This window comes from Tinamus guttatus, unplaced genomic scaffold (genome assembly GCF_059628265.1).
Source record: "Tinamus guttatus ecotype Peru unplaced genomic scaffold, ASM5962826v1 Tinamus_guttatus_pri_ptg000175l, whole genome shotgun sequence".
NCBI lineage: Eukaryota > Metazoa > Chordata > Aves > Tinamiformes > Tinamidae > Tinamus > Tinamus guttatus.
In genome coordinates, this window is record NW_028288709.1 from 779,227 (window position 1) to 799,954 (window position 20,728).

The 20,728-nt window shown below is 56.4% G+C and overlaps 1 protein-coding gene across 1 annotated transcript; it reads right to left on the minus strand.

Annotated features, from left to right (window-relative positions):
- Window positions 1–6,104: 6,104 nt before the first annotated feature.
- LOC148594957 (antigen WC1.1-like) lies at window positions 6,105–20,266 on the minus strand. The gene is made up of 14 exons (XM_088523272.1): window positions 19,933–20,266; window positions 18,576–18,884; window positions 18,026–18,331; window positions 16,757–17,074; window positions 16,361–16,675; window positions 14,324–14,638; window positions 13,571–13,633; window positions 13,173–13,487; window positions 12,802–12,837; window positions 12,388–12,525; window positions 11,561–11,656; window positions 11,043–11,120; window positions 10,355–10,603; window positions 6,105–6,139 (listed from the first exon to the last, which is right to left on the minus strand). The coding sequence occupies exons 1-14, from the start codon at window positions 20,264–20,266 to the stop codon at window positions 6,105–6,107; spliced, it is 2,907 nt and encodes a 968-aa protein (XP_088379398.1).
- Window positions 20,267–20,728: the final 462 nt, after the last annotated feature.

Genomic DNA, 20,728 nt, shown 5'->3' on the forward strand with positions numbered 1-20,728 from the left:
CTGCAATCTCGAGGGACTCCTTCCTGGACAAATGCTCCTGCACTAGGCATTTCCTTTTAGCTCCCCAAAACGTCCTGATGCTGGAGGAAAGTTAAGGCCATGGGAGGCTCTCATGCAAAGTGGTACATGCTTGCCTTCCAGCAGGAGAACAGCCTTAAGTGGGGTGTGTGTGGGAGGCCTTTTGGAGGCCCTAGGCCCAGTATGTGCAAAGGGGCCCGCTCTGGAGCACAGATCCTCCTCCCTCCTGCCAAGGCTCTCACCTGGCAGCAGGCTGCTTCGCCGGGCCTTGCCGCCTGCTGCCTGTGCCTGCGTTGGGCAGTGCGGGCAGACACAGCTCCTGGCGCTGCTGCAGGCGCTTGCCAGGCTGCTGCTCTGCAGGGAGGAAGGGAGGAAGCTCTTGAGCAGAGCCTGCTGAGCAGCCCCTTTCCAGTGAGGCAGCGTGGGGGGACAGGGAGCCAACGTGCCCCGCAGGCCGGCAGCTTTGGCCTTACCTTTGGTGGGGCTGGTGCTCCTGAGCAATTCGGCTTTCTTCTTCCCAGGGCGGGAGCTGGTGGAGACAGCCTTGGCCTCTGGGCTGCCTTTCTCCAGGAGCCGAAACCTGGAAAGCAGAGGACGAGGCAGGTTTGAAGCAAGGGGGCTGTCTGCCCTGGCCTCTTGCTCCAGGACTCATGCTCCTTCCTGCCCTAGGAGAACTCCTCGTTTACCAGATGCTTTGCCTCCGTGCACACTTCCCCGGGGGGTTGGCAGTGTCCCCCAAAGCCAGGGAACTTGGCGTAAGTGCCTGTGAGCACTGAGCCCCGGTAGTGCACCCGGCTGAGCAGCAGCTGCGAGGGCCCCCTGTCAGCCAGCCAAGGGCTGCAAAGGAAACGCACTCACCTGGGGAAGACGCGCACGGGGTGAGAGCAGGTCCCCGGAATAGTCATCCTCCCAGCTGCCTTGCTGGGATCCTTTGCCCAAGGGACCTGCAAGGCAGCACAGGCCCGTTGGGAGGTCTCCGAGGCAGCTTCCTGCCTGCTGGCAAAGGCAGCAGCCCCTGCGGGTGCTGCAGGAGGAGCCGCCGCTCCAAAGCCGCCTCCTCAGCCCTGACCGTGCCCATAAGCCCCTTGATGTGGCATGCAGATGCTGCACGAGGGAGCCCTGAGAGTGGCTCTGGAATGACTCCAATATCCATGCGAGTCATTCTGTAGAGAGGACGATGCAGGGAAGTGGGGCGGGACGCTCCCCTGGGGAGTGGGGAATTTGGTGGGTCCAAGCTTTGGAGAAGGTGTTTGTTTAGCCTGCCCAGAGCGGGAAGCCACTGAGGCCTCCCAAAGCAATGGAAGTAGGCCTGGAAAGCAGAGCAACTTACACTGCGAAGGGCTGCAATTAAGCTTGCCGTTTTTTCCAGCTTTTTGATGCAGCTGGCGTAAAACCTCATGCAAAGTCTGTCTCCCTGTTGGGTCAGCACACCAATGTCCCTGAAGGCAAAGGCCACATCCTGCTTCTTGCCCAAGTGCAATCTGAACAAGTGGATGGTCTCTCTCACGCAGTCTTTTATGACATGCCACGGAAAGGAGGTGGCCAGGGACAAGCGGTGGTAGTCGAGCGTCTCAATCCAGATATCATCTGCAAGGAAGAGAGTCTGCAATGTCAGTGCTACAGGGGCCGCAGCTGGCATCGCTGGGCCATCAAGGCATGGGGGTGTCGTGGAGCCAAGAGTTGGGGCATCGAGGGCAAGAGAGCCCGACTTGCTGCGACACTCGCAGCAGAAGAGTGCAGCGAAGGTCCTTCCCAAGAAAGAGCTCTCTGTGTGGGGGGTTGCGCGGGGGGAGCTCTCTGTGTTCCCCAGCTGTGGAGGGCATTGCCTGCTTCTGGCAGCCCCTGCACAGCGCAGGGAGCGCACTCCCAGCCCGGGTACAGTGGAGAGGGGAAGCGGAGGGTGGTCCCTGCTGTCTCACCAGGGAGAGTCACTTCGGGGCACTCCTGCACACAGACCATCTGCTCGCCCAGCTTGAAGATGGGTCTCCGAACCATGAGCACCCCTTCTTCACCCAGGCTCACTGGCTCCTGGACTGTGCAGAAGGTGCCAAGACCCTTGAGCAGGACACCCTGCAAACAGAAAAGACAGAAAGGCCCTGTGTAAGCTTTGTGTTGATGGAAAAGGGGAGGACTGTGTGAGCGAGGGCAGGCTGCCCTGTGCCCTCCCTGCTGTTGCGCTACAGTAGGGCAAGACTTTGGAAAGCTCTGGAGGAGAGCCCCTTGCTGTGGATGTTGTCCTCAGCCTCCTCTCCACATTTGGTCCTCACCGTCCTCCAAGTATTTCCTACCATGGCAGTGGACAACAAGATCCCAGGGCTCTCAAAGAGGACAGAGGCAGGAAAATGCCTCCATCTCTCTGCTTGGCCTCTGCATTGTAGCCACCAGGAAAGGGAAGCCCCACGAGGTGTCGAATGTTTCTTCACACGAGACCTGCCCGTAGTTTCTCCCCCAGTTTGACAAGGAGCTGCTCTGCGGCACACGGGCTGGTGGCAGTGCGCTGCCGTGGCTCTGGGGGAAGGATTGCTCCCAGGGGCCCAGGGCTCTCTGCACAACGGAAACCCCCAAGGCGAGGAGGAGCAGGACGGCAGCCCACCTTGTTCAGCTTCAGCTGCTTCAGGATGTAATGGGACACAGCGTCCCAGATGGTGACAATCTCTGTGGAATGAGGGAAAGATGTGTCAGGCCCCGTGTCAGAGAGCTCACGAGCTCTCCGCAAGCGGCTCCCTTCAGGGTGACAGATGCACGCGCACGCAAGCCAACCAAGAAGCCACTGGCTGAGCTGCCCAGGTGGCCTGTGCCCCTGTTTCAGGCTGCCAGCCTTACGCTGATCCCCACAGACATGCAGAGGAGAAGGCGGGACAGGGGAAGGATTTGGCACAAGATCAGTGGCCAGTGACTCTTGCCAAAGGATGCCAGTTGTGAGTGCGAAACTCCAAACATCTTCTGCCCACTAGAGCACATGTGAGGATGCAGGGGCATGAAACTGAATTTGTCCCAAACAAGAAACATCCTTGGATTTACTCCAGAGCAAAGGATTTGCTTCCACTGGGAACATTAGTGGCGGGCACTGGAGAGCCCTGGGGGAATGCAGGGACACATCCATCTCCTGGACAGGGGATCTCTTCCCTCATAGCGGCAGTCCACCTTCCCAGGCAGACGTGACCCCTCACTGCAACTCCCTGAGCAGAAGGGAGCTGTGCCCAAAGGAGCCTTGGGACCCAAGGCAGCCACAGGTGCAAGACCCACGAGTCCCGGATGACACGTTGTCTCCCAAGCCAGGCAGGACCCTCAGGCCACGCTCTCCCAACAGGCCCCAGCCCTCCGCAGGCTACAGCCCCGGGGCCACAGCTGCTTTGACCCCTAACAGGATCTGCGGCACCTGCTGAAGCAGCCCTCAAACCCTTACCCTCAGTGGAGAGCTGCAGGAGCACGGGGAATAGAAATGAGTGCTCCGGACCAACGGTCTTAGTCCAGAAGCCCTCCATCTTGGCTTCCCCCCTGTCCTTGGCTCTCTAGTCGAGCAGGGATGAAGAATTCTCTTCCCACGACCTCGCCAAGGACTCCTCTCTCTCCAACGAGCCCCTTCTCCTCAGCCCGTGAGGGAGAGCTTCCCCGAGCACTCCCACTGCCTCCTGTGTGCGCTCCTCGTCACCGAGAAGCTCCAAGGGGCAGCAGTGGAGCAGAGCACGGCGAGCAGTGACCAGCAGCGCGCGTGCCTGGCAGGGAAGTGACGGGGCCCTGCCGGTCGCTGGGGGTCACCTCCTTGTGATGCAGCGCAAGCCAGTGTGAGCTCAGCGCGTGTCACCAGGGGCTGCATGAGGGGAGCTGTTGGGACCTGCGCGGGTCTTCCGGAGCTGAGCCGGGGTTACAAGACACACACTCAATATGAGTTTAGATCTTGCCTCATTTATGAGGTTGCATGTAGTACATTTATATGATTCTGGTAATTAGTGATGTAACTACAAAGGCTCCTAATTGGTAGACAATGATGTAACTAAGACCCTTACAGCCCCCCTTACTTGTTTAGCTCATCCATTTAGTTCAGCAGCTCTTTATTCCCTCTGACCTTGTCCTACTTTCTTATCCTCTGGTCAGCAGTTTCTTTGTTCTTTCACTGAGACTCTCGTCAAGGCCTGGGTTGTGCAGGCCCCCTGTAACCATACTGAGACCCCGATCGTTTAACCATTCTTCTATAATTCCCCCTTTTTTCTTTTGCACAAGCCAGGCCTGATTGGTAGTAGAAAATAACACTCGTTTAACGCATTTGAAAGCACAGCTAAATAAGCACAGGATAAAAAGCATAACAATCAAAACATTAATCCTGTCTTAAACAAAGATTTGAGCCACCCAGAAATACCCAATGGATCTGTTAACCCATGCAGTCCAAAGAAACCCACGTCCTTTTGTATCTTCTGGGTGTGATCCATCAACTGCTGAATCTGCTGGTGGATTCCCTTAGAGTGATCTTGTAGGAATACCTAAGAGGAATAGCTTAGAGGAATTCCTAACACCAGTGCATCAAATTGATCTGCTGTGCCACAAAGCCAACAGCTCTTGATTTGGGTATAATTAACAATACGCCTAAGAAGCATAGCATATCCATTAGTGTTAAAAGTAGCATCAGCTTCTATAACAGCATTAAAAGCAACATTACCTCCCAAAAGCCACAATATACAGCTAATAGTAACACTTCTTCCTCCCATGTTGTTCTTCTGCAGGCTCACACTTTCCACAGCTAGGGTACCGGCTGCCCGCCTGCTACGTTTGATGTATGCGAGTTTGCTTCCAGCCAAGGTCTCACCCATTTTTGCTGGTACCCATCTGGTTCCAGTATCTGTAATGACACAAGCATACCCTTTTCCCCAGGTTACCAAGTCCAAGGGTCCCCTCCAGTTCCCTGTGTTCCAGTCTCTCAGCATGACCTTACACGGACCCGACTTTACTTCTGTCAGGGCTCCCTTTAGCCCAGCCCTGTGTTTGACCATCAGAGGGACTAGGCTATCCTGGGGTAATCTCAAAAAAATTAAAAGCACATTAAAGAAGCAAAGTATGAGTAATTACTCTTGAGGTAATACTCGTCGGCAGGACACTGAGACTGACCATTCTCTCGAGTTGGCGGATTAGAGGGTTGCTGATAGGCTGCTAACTTGGCGGGCATCCCCGTGGAGACAACATAGGCCTCAGTGTTAGAAGTCTCATCCCCCGCCTTTCTCTCTGCACTGTCTGTTTATGCTCGGTGCATCCTGCCACGTAGGGCCAGTACGTGCCAGCAGGCAGACTGGGGGGCGGACAAACTCCGCCTTCAGTCACATAACCTTCCCTCCTGGTCGCGCAGGTGCACATACCAGTAAGTGGTCCCAGCCGTCAGTCTGAGGGTCCTGCCTTCCTCATCTTCCTCCCTCTCAGGTGTTTGACCTTCAAACTAATTTAGGGGATGTTTGCAGTTAAGTTGGCTACAAGTCCAGTCGAGTAGCCGCCTTCAACTGCTTTCAGAGGAGGTCGGCTGTGAGCCTGGCTGAGCAGCCGCCTCCGCGCTCCTTATTGCTCAGCCTGGGCAGGCAAACATCTTCTTTCTCAAGATCTGGATTCTATTTCGCACAACAGTTTTATGACTCTACGGATCATGCAAATTTCCAGCTTTCAACCATACCTCGTGTCAGCATCAATATACAAAGGATACAACACATAGTAGGGACGAACATAGCAAACAGAAATAATAGCCCTAATAACGGTTTCTGTCCTCACTTAAAGCATTACAATTCTCCAACCCCCACTTTAAAAGACGGATCAAATTCCCCTGCACCTCCCCCCTGGCTGTTGTCAAGCCCTCAGCAACATAAGTCTCCTTGATCTCATTCGCCTTTTCTTCCCCAGCCCGCTTCTCTAATTTTTCAAGGTGATCCAACAAGTCCTGGACCCAACTGGGCTGTTCTTCAGGCGCGACGGGAGGGTCTGGAAGCCGGAGCATAGATGGTGTAGCAGGCGGAGGTGCAGGCATGGGGGGTTAGCGATGGATCTCCAAACACCAGCGGTTTTCGGTGGCATGGTGGTCCCGGTCCTGAAGTGCTTGCAAAGGCTGCCATGGCTCATTTTCGCTCTTGGTGCGGGGATGTTGGAGATGCTGGAGAAGAGGGCAAGAAAAAGAGAGTAGGTCAACGCAGTTGACCTCTCTTCCTCCCTCACTGGACCCGGCGCAGGGGCCACAGGACCTGTGGGTCCTACAGGTACACTGCTTGCAGGTTCAGGAGGCTCACGATCCGGTGGCGGCCCTGTGATGTCCTTTGGGCGATGTCAGGGCTCGGAAGCCCCCCGCTTCCGTGGCTCGTCGGATGGTAACACTGGGCCCATGAACACCTCCTGAGAGGAGGTAGCCGCTTTCGTCGGCCCACAGTCTGAACTCGGTGACGTGATAGCCACAAGCACCGCCACTGCAGCAGCACGTTCGGCCTTCATTTCCTTTAACACCTGCTGCACCAACCGCCACCTAGTGGCTAATTTGACAGCGTCTTTTGACCCCTTACTCACTTCTTCCCACAATTCTTACCCGATCTGGTCCCATGTGGGCTCGAGTAAGGCCTTATCATATTTTAGTCCTCTTGTAGAAAGGATATGTTGGAGGAGCTTAACCACTGCTGCTTCCTCAGAGCTTAGCGTGGACCCCATCTCCTCCCCAGCCGCTCACCTGTCTTGGGTGAGATTCCAAATTGGTCTTTATGCCAGCAATTTTCCAGGTGCCGGGGCAGCGCCTGTTTCGGCTGGATCCTCCCGCACTCTCGGATACCGCCACTGGTAAGCTCTCCTGGAAGTCTTCGGCACGAGGCTCCCTGTTCGGGCGCCACTTGTTGGCGTGGGGGTCTTGGACACCACAGGCACGATCAATATGATCAAGCAGTGCCAGTTTATTCAGGGTTCCAAGTGCCCTTATATGCAAGGCTTCCCCGATAATGAGAGCGCTTCTTTACAATGATTGGTTGAGACCCCGCGTCCATGCGTCTAACTATACAGTGTGATAGGCTAACTAGCAGTGTCCACGCATCCTTACGGTTAACGACTGTCCCCCTCTACTTGTTTGTCTCGGCTCTTTTACTCCCTCTGACCTTGGCCCACTTCCTTATCCCTTAGTCAGCAATCCCTTTGTTCTTTCACTGAGGTCTGGCTTGCACAACATGGCCACTAGCCTTCAGAAATCCCACAGAATTTTTTCCCAATATCTGTGATTCCTAACCTGAACCTCCCCTGGTGCAATGTGAGGCCGTTTCCTGTTGTCCTCTTGGTAGGTATTTTGGAGAAGAAACCAACCCTTGCCTCATTACAACTTTCTGGTGGTTGTAGGGAGTGATAAGGTCTCCCCTGAGTCTTTTCTAGACAAAATAATCCCAGCTCCCTCGGCCGCTCCTCATAAAGTCTGTGCTCCAGCCCCTTCACAGCTTTGTTGCCCTTCTTTGGACACGCTCCAACACTTCCATGTCTTTCTTGTAGTGAGGAGCCCACAACTGAACACTGTATTCGCCTTACCAGCTCCGAGTACAGGAGGATGATCACTCCTCTGGTCCTGCTGGTTACACTGTTCTGATACAAGCCAGGATGCAGCTGGCTGCCTTGGTCACATGGGCACACTGATGGATCACATTCATCCTGCTGTCAGCCGACAACCCCAAATCCTTTTCTGCCACACATCTCTCCTGTCACTCTGCCCCAAGTCTGTAGCACTGTATGGGGTTGATGTGACCAAAGTGCAGGTCCTGGCACTTAGCCTTGTTGAACCTCAGACTGTTGGCTTCAACCCATCGATCCAGCCTGTCCTACCTACCCTCTAGCGGATCAGCTCTTCCTCCCACGTGCCAGGGCAGGGGGACACAGGGGCATAGATGGGATCCTACTCTAAGGCAGACACCTCTGTACTTCAGCTCCTTCACTGCAGCAATCTTGCCCTCCACCAGGCATCCTCATTCACCTCTTCTTCCCTCGGGCTCTGTGCACACTGAGCTGTGGCCAAGACTGAGATGGACCCCTCAGGGCCATAGTGCAGTGTGAGCAAGTGCCATATCCTGATCCTTCCCCTCAGTGCTCCCAGACAACCACCAGTTTCCTGTGGGGATGGGTTTTTTGTTTGCACCCCCCACCCAAGTGCATGACCCATCTCCATGGGGTCTCACTCTGTGAACGCTCTTCTTCCATGGGCTCTTCACAGTCTGTGTGGAGACAAGTGATGCTGGCTCTGCTCAGGCCAAGGGGTCCTCCACCATGGGGTGAGCACTCACTGAGCCAGCCCTGGGGCTGTGTCAGTCCTGGCCCTGAAGATGTGGGGCTGAGCTCAGCCCTCCCCTGAAGGATATACTCTCCCAAAGGTCTGGCACAGAGAACCCTCTTCTGAGCTGCAAATACATCACTACACTCTCAGACAGGAACATGAGTCAGAGAGAGATAAAATAAAAACAGGCCCAGTCCATCCTTGGGAAGATCTTTGTGATGGAAGATGTTTTCATGGAGACCATCAGAACATATTCATCTATATATATTATATAGAAAGAGATACAGGAATAGATGTGTGTGACTCCTTTCTCACTATTCCAGGAACAGCTCTCTGAGTAGATTAGCGCAAGGAAACAAATGAGCCGGAGTGAAGGACGAGGACGGTTTTGGGTGCTTGCCCTGAGCCCTCACCTGCCTATCAGTGTGTGAGATCCCCTCAGGAAGGGTCAGCAAGTTGCAGAGACCCCTGAATGGAGGAGGGAGGCAGTTTGGGTGCCACATGCTGGACAACCATCGAACCCTCCTCCCTACCCAGCTCCCACAGGAGAGGTCTTTCACCCATTCGCACTGGGGAGCAGCTGCCTAAAACCCAGCCAAGAAACAGGGATCCTGTCTCAGCTCCGTGGGCTCCTGCTTTAGGGGTAGACATGGCATCTTCTCGGCCATGGAAATATGGCCTAGCATTCGGGGCCTACTGTCACCTCCAGGCTCACTGCTATGGGGCCCCAGGCCAGCACTCGGGGCTCTGTGCAGCTCTGTGCTGGAGCTCTGTGGTGGCCCCTGTCCCAGGGACCAGGGTAGCCCAGGAAGAGCCCCTGGGAAAAGAGCAAGTTGGGGAAGGAGATTGGACCATCCTGCCCAGAGGGACATAATAGGACTCTGCAGACCGGCACATATGGCTGGAACTCTGCATGAGGTTTGCAGGATGGGGATGTCTAAGACTGACTGTAAGGCTGAGAGAGCTGGGCCTGTTCAGCCTGAAGAAGAGAAGGCTGAGAGGGGACCTGCTCAGTGTCTATGAATACCTTAAGAGGGAGTGAGGAGCATGGGGCCAGCATCTTTCCAGTGGTGGCCACTGATAGGACAAGAGGAAACAGCCACAAACTGAAGCACCAAAGCTTCCACAGAAACTTAAGGAAAAATTTCCTGACAGAGTGACAGAGCCCTGGAATAGGTTGCCAAGAGAGGTTGTGGAATCTCTTTCTCTGGAGATCTTCAAAACCCGTTTGAACGCAATCCTGTGCCACGTGCTCTAGGTGACTTTGTGTGTGCAGGGGGGTTGGGCTAGATGACCTCTAAAGGTCCCTTCCAACCTTAATAATTCTATGATTCTATGTCCCTGCCAGCAGAAATATCCTCCAGCTGGACTCATCACTATTCCCACACCCCAGAGATCACGGGCTCTTGCAGGAGCACAGCCTGTCTCAGAGCCTGCTCTTCCCAAGATGTTCCCCTTACCCACTGCTGGTTTGTGCTGCTTCACCTTCCCTGATCAGCTTTGGGGAGACATCCAACACCTGGGGAGGGAAACCCAATCTCTGGGTCAAACTCCCACATGGTTTTAATAAGAACAAATAGCAATGCATGGGATAAAAGTAGAGAAAAAAATGAGAGAGGCAATGTCCAGCTCTTTCTGCTACTAGTGGCAGAAGGGAGAGCAGTCTTTGTCACTCATGACTCTCCAAGCTGCACAGGCCTCTCTTCTGTCCCGGCTGCACCCAACCTCATGGCAGTGATGGGCTCTCTCAGACCTGGGTTCAGGGACAGTCTGGCACCAGGGTCCATTCCCACAGCCTTGGTGTCCTCATGAGGATGTGCCAGGGATGCTCCTTCAGCATCATCATACGCTGTGTCTGCGAAGGGAAAGGATGGGGCTGCTCTGATTGCCCTGGGGGCTCCATCACATCCCCAGCAGCGCCCGTTCCCCACTGGAAGCAGCAAGGCCAGTGCATTGCAGTCTGCCCCACACACATGCCCCTCCTGGGCTGTGAATCCTCTTCCTCCCTGTCTCTCACTGCCTGAGACCTTCAGTCCCCTAATCCCACCCCCGTCTCCTCACCAGGAAAACTCCTGAGGCAGGTACCCTCCCCATGCCGGGAGGCCGGGCTCTCAGGCTGCTGCCACTCTCCTGGCACTGGGGACAGCACCCCAGGAGCCAGCAGCTGCATTTCCCCCTCACCTCTCTGTGCCTCCTCAAGCCATTCACCCTCCTTTGCTTCCCTGGGCGCTTCCCAGTCTTGCTGGCCAGGAACAAGATCCTCCCCAGGGTCAGATACTTCTCTGGCATCGTCATAGCCATCCGCTGGGTCACCTGTGGGCAGGACAGGGACCTCTGAAACGAGAGGGGAGCTGGTGATGACAGGAGCCCTCCCACAGAGCAGAGGAAGGAAGGACATGAAGGAACAAAGGGCAGAGACACTGGTGTTGGCAGGGCCACAGAAGATCCAGCATCCTGGATCCAGGGTTATGGGAGTGTGTGTGAGGCAGTGGGGTGCCCTCTCCCCCTGCCGCAGGGATAACAGAGCTGGAGTCTGCACCGGGGCTGGGGATTCCCTGGGACAAACTCAGAGCCTGATGGAGGCAGGGACAAGTTGAGCCCAATAAGGCCCCATTCAGGCACCCAGCTCAGTGGGGCATGTCCAATGCTTGCCCACACTGCATGACTCCAGAGTCATTCCTGAAGGCAATTCCTCCCCATCCCAATGGTGACACTCAGTGACATAGCTATGGGGAGGAGAGACCAACCCTTCCCCTGCCTCCCTGCCCATTACCTGGTACTGACCCAGGACGCTCCTCACTGTCCCTGGGCTTGAGCTGCAGCTTGGTCAGGGAGCCCTCTGAAGAGGAACCTGGCAAGGGGAGCAGCGAGTGTTATTGGGGTGAGCCCTGCTGACCCTGGCAATTGTCAGCCCTGCTGGGGATGGGGACCCACCTAGCAGGGACTGCATGGGGAGGACGGCCCAGGGCTTGTCCTGCTCCCATGGGACAAATCCCATCTCCGAGGGCCTTTCAGAGCCGCCCTGGCCACCCCCTTCCCTTACCCAACAGGTACAACCGATGGGGGCAGCAGGACAGGCAGGGAGAAGCTGTGCCCGCGGGTTGGGATGGGCAGAGCAGGTCGGGAGGAAGCTCCTCGCCTGAGCCCAGCACTGGGCTGCTCTCCTGAAGGAACCCGTGACCCCAGCACTGAGGGGACAACTGGCCCGAGGGCTGCAACGGTCCCATCGTGGGTTAGGGCCAGTGGAAAGGGCCCTGCCATGTGCTCTGTTCCAGAACCGACCGCACAGACCTGGAGGACCGAACCTCGCCTGCTTCTCCCACACTTGGCTGTAGTCGATCTCCTGGTACACGGCCTCAGAGAGGGGCTCCAGAGACCTCCTGGAGGCTGAGGATATGGGCAAGATCAGCACAGGCACATGGAGAGAGGAGAAGGACCCCGATGTGGGCACTCAGCCCTTCCACCCTAGCCAAACGAGTGCTGACCCCACAGCCCAGACCCACTGCCCTGCCCAGGCATTACGGTCAGATCCCCAGTGACAGCAACGCCCCTGTGGAGATGGTCTGGGGCAATGTCACCTCAAGCTCTCTCTTCAGACACAGACCCCAATGGCCCTTTTGGCCCCAAGTCAGTCCCTGCTCTGACCAGGGAGCAGCTCCCATAGCTCCTCTCCCCAGAGAGCTTCTCACTCTCTGCCAGACTGGTCCCTAAAATGATTCTGCCCTGACATGGGTGAACAGGGCAGGACAGAGAGAGCAGCCCAGGGACCGACTCCCACTCTGAGAGACTCCCTGCCCTGAGCTCCTCTTGGCACCGCTCCTGCCCCACAGCCTCCCCCTAGCACTGTCCAGAGCGCAGCCAGCAGCGTCCCTGGATGTCTCCTGCTGCTCCCATCTCCCCCAGCCCTTCGCTGCCTTTTCTCACCTCCTCCATCACCACCTCCTCCTGCATCAGCACTCCCACAGCTCCTGCTTGCAGGTGTCCCACAAACAGTGAAGGAACAGGGAATAAGGCAGGAGGCAGCACCCCCACCCTCTGTGCCCTCACACACACCCCACAGCCCCTGCAGGGCTGTCAAGAGGCATCGTCCACCCTGGTACCACTGGGGAAGGACCCACCTCTGCGTTGAGCCCTGGCTCTTTGCACTTGCCCTGCCAGGAGGGCCAGGAGCAGGCAGAGCAGGGCCCCCAGGATGATGCAGATGACAACAGGCACAGAGACTCCTCCGCTTTCCCTCACACGCCTCTGGGTGGGATCTGCATGGGCAGTGACAAGGACGAGGCAGGCCCTCGCCTGGGGCACGTTGGGGCCCAGGGACACCCCAGTCCTGACCCATCGCACATGGCAGGGCTGGGGGGCCCTGCACTGGCATCTGTCACACTGCTGGGTACTCACAGCCCTCCACAAATCCACCCGCTCCCACCTCTGGCCTCCTTTCTGAGGCCCTGCACCCCAGTACAGGCCCCTTCCCTCGGGCTGCAGGTCACAGCCTGGCCCCAAGGAGACCCAACCCAGGGAGCAGGGCAGGTTACCTGCTCGCGGGGCTGCTGTTGTCATCCTGGGTGCAGCTGCAGAGCAGGGAGAGAGACGTGGCTGTGCCTGTGCATGTCCCCTCCAAGTGCCATCAGAACAGTCCTTCCCTGGGTGCCCATGACAGGCCCTGGGCTCTCTGCTCTGGGCCATGGGGAGGACAGCACGGACAGCCCAGGACAGGCATTCAGGGGGCTGCGGAACCCCACAGGAAAGGGCATGAGGACACCCTGCCCCATAACATCTGCTCCCCACCTGGCACCAGGCACCCAACCTCTGCAGGGACATCCCTGCTCTGAGGAGTCTGGGGCCCTGTGAGGGCCCAGCTGGGATAACATGTCCCCAAACAAGGGGACCAAGCACTGCCACTCACCGGAGCAATTCACAGCAACATCTTCCTTGTGCTGGCAGGCACCGCTGTTGCCACACTGCACCGTGCACTCCCAGAGAGACCGCTCCGTCCCTCTGCACTTCACTTGCTGCAGCCAGATGGGACCCGTCCCCTCCCCAAACGCAGCCTCCCCCAGGGCAGACACGGCAGGGCCGCAGCCCAGCTGCCTGCAGGCCACCTCAGCGTCCTTCATGTCCCAGGAGTCGTCACACACCGTCCCCCAGGCGCCGTGGTGCCAAACCTCCACTCTGCCCGAGCAGCCGTCCTCTCCTCCCATGACACGAATCTTCTCCATCTCTGGAAAACACAGAGCCCTCCATGTGATTGGGGTGGTTGGGAGGGCCTGGCCAGGTGAGAAGGGCACAGGGAGCAGCAGTTACCTGTGCAGCTCGTAGAGTTGGGGCACTCTGCCGCTAAGGCTGGAGGGGTTTCTGGTTGTCTCCCTGTAGAAGGAAACGCTACAGTGAAAGAAAGGGCTGCTTTATGGGGGTCGTGGACAGGATCAGTACTGACCTGTGCTTGAACCTCCCAGCACCTCCCCCTGCTCGTGGACAAAGGTGAACCCCCCTGATAATGCAGTGTGTAACAGTGCTGAACTCCAGGGTTACCCTGGCTGCTGACCCCAAGAGGTTTCCTGGTTAGCAGAGGAGCAGGAGCATGTCCCCAGGGGGAGGCTGTTTCCGAGCTCTGATGCCAGCACTGCCCTGCGGACGGTCTGGTTCCTACATAACCTTGAGCCACCAACACCGCGTTCTCTCTCCCCCTTCCCATTCCCTCAGCAAACCACGGCCATGAGTGGAATGCTCTGCATGGACTTCCCAAGCTAAAAGGTGATTGTCTGGGCCCCATCTATTCACAACAGAGATCAACAGGCACCTCCAAGAGGTGTCCAAGGTGTGGTAGAGGAGATCACCAAGGTGAGGTGGAGGCTGCATGTGCCTCTTCCCCTCCTTGGCCATGTGGGTAGCTCAGGGCAGCTACTGCTCATGGATATGTTGTATTTGTGTCACTGACAGCAGAATGATCTCATATGCAAAGTAAAAGCCACTCCAGACCCCTTCTCAATATTGTGCCTTGCTGAACAGGGAGCAAGACCTGCTGTGAGCTTTGCGCCCACGTGGCTCCAGCATTACCATTGCAGGTGATGTGGGTCTCTTCTCGTTGGTCATCACAGGACTGTGGGTTCCAGGGATCAGAGGGGCACTGCCAAAAGGAGCTGTTCCTCTTTCCACACTCAACATGATCCAGCCATGTATGGCCAGATACCTTCCTATATGGCAGGTCTGTTTCAAGGAATCCTCCATCTCCACAGCCCAGCTGTTTGCACACCAGAGACACGGTGCTCGAAGTCATTGAGTTGGAGCAAACACTCCCCCATGACCCGTTGTAGAAAACCTGTAGGCGCCCAGAGCAGCCATCACTGTTCTCCAGCCTCAAGGCCACAAACTCTGGAAGGAAAAACACAAAGCTAGGGGGGACAAGCTGGTCCTGGAGTGAGCAGAGATAAACATAACAAGAATTCCTTAGGGCATTCTATGGCATCCGTGAATAGGGAGGATTATTCTAAGAATCATAGATTGCTTAAGGTTGGAAGGGACTTTTAGAGGTCATCTAGTCCAATCACCCTGCACACGCAGGGTCACCTAGAGCATGTGACACAGGACTGTGTCCAAGTGGGTTTTGAAGATCTGCAGAGAAGGAGACTCCACAACCTCTCTGGGCAGCCTGTTCCAGCGCTCTGTCACCCTCATTGCCAATAAATTTTTCCTTAAGTTTCTGTGGAACATTTGATGCCTTAGTTTTTGGCCGTTTCCTCTAGTTCTATCAGTGGCCACCACTGAAAAGAGGCTAGTACCATCCTCCTCACTGCCTCCCTTGAGGTACTTCTAGACACTGCTCAGGTCCCCTCTCAGCCTTCTCTTCTCCAGCTGAACAGGCCCAGCTCCCTCAGCCTCTCCTCATAAGGCAGATGTTCCAGGCCCCTGATCATCCTTGTAGCCCTGCGCTGGGCTCTCTCCAGCAGTTCCACATCCCTCTTGTCCTGTGGGGCCCAGAACTGGACACAGTACTCCAGATGTGGCCTCACCAGGGCTGAGTAGAGGGGCAGGATCCCCTCCCTCGACCTGCTGGAGACGCTCTTCTTAATGCACCCCAGGATCCCATTGGCCTTCTTGGCCACGAGGGCACACTGCTGCCTCATGGTCAACTTATCATCCACCATGACACCCAGGTCTTTCTCCGCAGAGCTGCTCTCCAGAAGGTCAGTCCCCAGCCTGTACTGGTGTCTGGGGTTATTCCTCCCCAGGTGCAGGACCTTGCACTTGGCCTTGTTGAATTGCATGAGGTTTTTCACCGCCCAGTTGTCCAATCTGTCCAGGTCCCTCTGGATGGCAGCGCAGCCCTCTGGGGTATCGGCTACTCCTCCCAATTTCGTATCATCAGCAAACTTGCTGAGGGAGCACTCTGTGCCTTCATCCAGGTCATTGATGAATAAATTGAACAGGACTGGACCAAGGACTGACCCCTGGGGGACCCCGTTAGCTACAGGCCTCCAACTAGACTCTGCACCGCTGATCACCACTCTCTGGGCCCTGCCATCCAGCCAGTTCCTAATCCACCTCACTGTCCACTCATCTATCCCTCATTGCTGGAGGTTGCCCAGGAGGATATTGTGAGGGATGGTGTCAAAAGCCTTGCTGAAGTCGAGATAGACAACATCCACCGCTCTCCCCTCATCTATCCAGCTGGTCATTCCATCATAGAAGGCTATCAGATTAGTCAAGCATGATTTCCCCTTAGTAAATCCATCCTGACTACTCTTGAGCACCTTCTTGCCCTCCATGTGGCCCCCGTGCCTCCACCAAGAAGCAGGGAGTCTTCTAGACATGCCAGGGCTCAGGTAGTCAGAGGGCCCTGCCAGCAAGGCACTGTTTTACTAAGGGAGCAGAGAGAAGCACCCAATGTGCAGCACTACCCTCCCCCCTGATCTGTGGGGACACCTGTGCTCTCCCTATAGTCCTGAGCAGGTCCTGTGGGGACTGTGCATGGGTGGCCCCACAACCAGGCAGGAAGGGGGCTCAGGGCAGTCGGGGCAGTTCCATCATGTCCAGCTTCTCCCTCGTCCCCTCCTCATGAAGCACCAGGCTCCCACCACGGCTGCCCGCACAGACCTGAGCAGACGACTCCTGCATCCTCTTTGTGCCTGCAGTTGTGCTGCCCCCAGGGCCTGGCCGGGCAGTCCCAGACAGCAGCTTCATCCCCGGAGCAGTTCACGTCATCCAGCCAGATCTGTCCAGAGCCTTCCCCGTAATGAGCAGAGCCGGTGAAATTCACAGCCACCCCGCAGCCCAGCTGGCGGCAAACAACGGTGGCGTCCAGCAGGTCCCAGGCGTCGTCACAGACGGTCCCCCAGGTGCCGTTGTAGTAGATCTCCACTCTCCCAGCGCAGCGCCCTGCCCTGTGCACCAGCCGGACCCGCCGGCTCCCTGCACCCGGGAGAAACCCGGCTGTGAGGGGCTCGCAGCCCTGGGGAGCACAGCACATTGGGGACCGTCAGAACAACTCACCCGAGCAAACCACCCCCACGTCCTCGGCAATTCCTGCAGGCGCTGCTGCAGGCAGGGAGGTGTTGCAGAGGGTCAGGTGAGTCTCCTTCCCTGCACACTGGACCCTTCTCAGCCCCACGGGGCCCGTCCCTCGCTCAGGCTTCAGCGGGTTGTAGGCTTGCTCTGCCTCGCCGCACTGGAGCTGCTGGCACACCACACTGGCATCGTTCAGGTCCCACTGGTCATCCAGGACTCGGACCCATGTCCCATTCAGGGGCATCTCCAGTCGCCCGTCACAGCGGCTTCCTCCACCAACCAGTCGAAGGGATCCAGAGAGTCCTGCTCGGAGAGAGGGGAAATGTCCTGCATGCTGCCTTGATTCCCTTTCTCATGTCCTTGGACATCCTGGAGCTCACCTATCCATATCCAGCTCACAGTGAGGAGCTCAAGGATGGGAGTGCTCCAAGGGATTTTGTTTTCCAGGCCCTAAAACTTGCTGAGCTCTAATATCATCTCAGCGATGGAAATGGGAAAGCATTGGAGGTCAAGCCAAATCCCTGAGCCACCAGATATGTCCTTATGGATGAATCTGGAGCAGCTTCAGCAGCAGGAAGTGGTGACCTGTACGAGGCCTGGGTGACAGGGTGAGCAGTAGCCTTGCTCCATCTTCAAGCTGGGACTGGCTCCTGCTGGGACAGCTCTGCCCTTCTACATCCCTAGGGATCTGGGATGTGGAGCTTGTGTCCTTAGCAAGAAGCAGAGGGATGAGGGCCTTCTTTACAAAACAGGACAAGTTTGAGGTTCATGTTGACAAGGAGCAAGGGCAAACCCCAGCCCCAAGGTCCTGCTCAGCCTCAGGAATTGCTCCTGCTGGGTGCACTCATGGCAGTCCCTGCAGGCTGTTGGATCAGGGTCTGGTCTGAGATGGGGGTATGGGCTGCAGGAGGGAGCAGAGGATCTTTCACAGCTGCAGGGAGTGGAGCTGTGTCCCACAGTTCCCTCCTTGGTCTGTGCCCCAGGAGAGAACAGAGGAGCCCAGGCCTGGTGGTGGCCCCAAGGCCTGAACCAGATGCCCTGGAGCAGCACAGATGCCGGCTCCCTGCTCATCTCTCATCTCCCCCAAGAAAACACGCTCTGCAGGAGCAAGCAAAGCTCTCTGAATCCCTCCATGGGAACCCATAGTTTCTCCAGCAGGAAATTCAGTTTGTCACTGCCAGGAGCTCCCCTGCTTTGTGTTTCCAAGTCACACAAAAGGGGCAAAATGACTTAATCCATTTTCCCAGAACTCACCTGAGCAAAAAACACCAGCATTGTTGTCAGGCAAGCATGGGGACACCCCAAGAGCAGTCACAGGGCACTGTCTCAAATGGGATTCGGTCCCATTACAGTGGAAAGTGTCTCTCCAGACAGGGCCTGTTCCTCTCCCAAAGTGTCCTCCTGCAGGAATGGACTCAGCAAATCCACAGTTGAGTTGATGACAGAGAACATGAGCATCGGAGATGTCCCAACCAGAGCCACAGAAGGTTCCCCAGGTTCCCTCCACCTCAATCTCCACTCGCCCGGAACATGCTGTGCTGCCATTCACCAGCCTGAATCCTGGATATATTACAAAAGGAAGTGAGGGTCTTTAGAGAGGATCACTTTGTGCTCTAGCTCATCATCCTAAGATAGAAATGCCACAGAGATACAATTTCCTTTGCTTCCAGCGCTGCAGGATTGCAGACAACAACTCCATCCCTCCTGCACTCACACCATGCTCAGCATGGTCAATTTCCTGTTCCCCTATCTCTTAGCATATAGCTTGTGAGTGGCATTTCACACCTCCTCCCTGAATGCTCACGTGTGCAGGTGACACCGGCGTTGTTGGCATGGCTGCAGGTCTGGTTGCTGAGGGAGCTCCTGGGGCAGGAGGAGAGGAAGGGCTCATTCCCCACACACTGCAGCTCTCCATCCCAAATGGGACCGACCCCCTCTCCAAAGTGAGCTCCCCCATGGACAGACAGGACAGTGCCACACTGCAACTCCCTGCAGATCACGCCAGCAGCTTTCACATCAAAGTGTGAGTCACAGACTGTTTTCCACTGGTCTGCATCTCTGATCTCCACACGTCCTGAACAGGGGCTGTTTCCTCCAACCAGCCGAACAAATCCTGGGGAAAAAAAAATTAAATACCCCACAATGACAGGGAGTTTCCTCAAGCTTCTGGCAGTTACATACCATGGCAGCCACATCCAAAGGATCCCATTAACGTCAAACAGCAGCTCTCAGTAGGTTCTGATGACACAAACCCTTCAAGATCCTCTGCATCTCCTCTCATACCTACACAGTGCTCTGGAGCTTGTCTCAATCACATACCCATAGCCACAGGCACTGCTCAGGGAAATGCTGCTGCCCCACAGCCTGCCCCACTGCCCGGCACGGATCCCCAGCACTGCAGCCCTAACGGTTGCTGCAGCCTGTTCAGCCCTGCAGAGCTCACAGACAGCCTGGGGAATTGCCTTGGAACAGCCCAAAATGTTCCCTGTTCCCAGGGTGTCCTGCACTGTCGGAGGGGTCAGTGACAGGGACCCAGCAGAACCAGCCTGAGCCTGTGGTGACGTGGGAGGGAGCAGAGAGCGGTCCCACAGACACCAACCCAGAGCTTGTGGGGGGCTGGTCCTTACAGGGTGGCCCTGAACAAGGGGTGCCCTGCTCATCCCCCTACTTCTCTGCCTCAGGCTCTGCTCTTGTCCCCTCTGAAAAGCCCCTTTGGGTCAGCCAAGGCACTCCTGTCTGTGAGGAAAATGACTGCAGGAGCCTCAGACATCTTGTACCATTCCCCTAGCCATGGGCTGCCCAGCAAGTCATCCTGAAGTCTGGGGCACAGGGACACCCAGCACTGCCAGGAATATCCTGGCAGAACCTGAGGAGATTGATGGAGACCTAGAAGCTGTAGGACAGGGCGAGGGATTCATTTCTCAGCCTGAGGCACCATCCGAGGGTGGGCTGAGCCCCCAGGATTCTGATGGGGTCTGTGCACCCCGTGGTGGGCTCACCTGGGACTTTCCCCAGGGATAGCAGCAGCTGCAGTAGTACAGTGAAAGTGGCAATGTCAGGGTCTGAGCTGGTACCCACGCACTGCTCCTTCAAGGCACAGCCTGGTTAGTCCCCTGATCCCAGGCCCCACTCCAGAGGTGAGGAACTGGATGACTCCTTACCTGAACAAACAACTCCGGCGTCCAAAGTATGAATGCAGTAGTTGTTACCCCAACCACTATGTGTGCACTCAGACAAGGCAGTCTCGGTGCCTTGACAGCTTACAGAGTACAGCCAAATCCGGCCAGATCCTGACCCAAAATATCCGTATGGAGGGACACGGACAGCAAATCCACAGCCAAGCTGCTTACAAACTACAGCAGCATCTTTCATGTCCCAGAAAGAAACACCACACACGGTCCCCCATTGGCCCTGATGTTTCACCTCCACTCTCCCAGCACAGCGGCTGTCTCCATCCTCCAGCCTCACCTCCGCAGCACCTTCAAACACAGACATGAGGCTGGTTAGGAGGGCACTGACCCCAGCACAGTGACTGTGTAGGGTCCTAGGGCTGAGTCCCAGCCCCTGGGGTGTGAGACATCTCCCCTCTGCACTCTTGGGATGCCCAGGGACCCATTTCCTTTACCCCGATCCACCATGGGTACCACTCAAATGCACCCACCACCTGCAGGGCTTTATGGGTCCCCAGGGAGCATTGAGATGATCCCCATCTTCCGTTCCAACCCTCATTCCCTCCTCAATTACAGGGGAGAGCTCACTCTTACCCCACACTTACCCAGCACTTAACCCAGCACAGCTGCACCCAGACGAGCAGCCACAGCACCCAAGAGATGCGGAGTCCTTTTGCCTCCGTCTGCAGTCTCCTGCCCTGATGGCACTGCCCTGATGCACCCTCTCCTTGCCACAGATCCTGGGGACTTGTGCGGGACAACAAACATGGGAGGCCAATATATATCT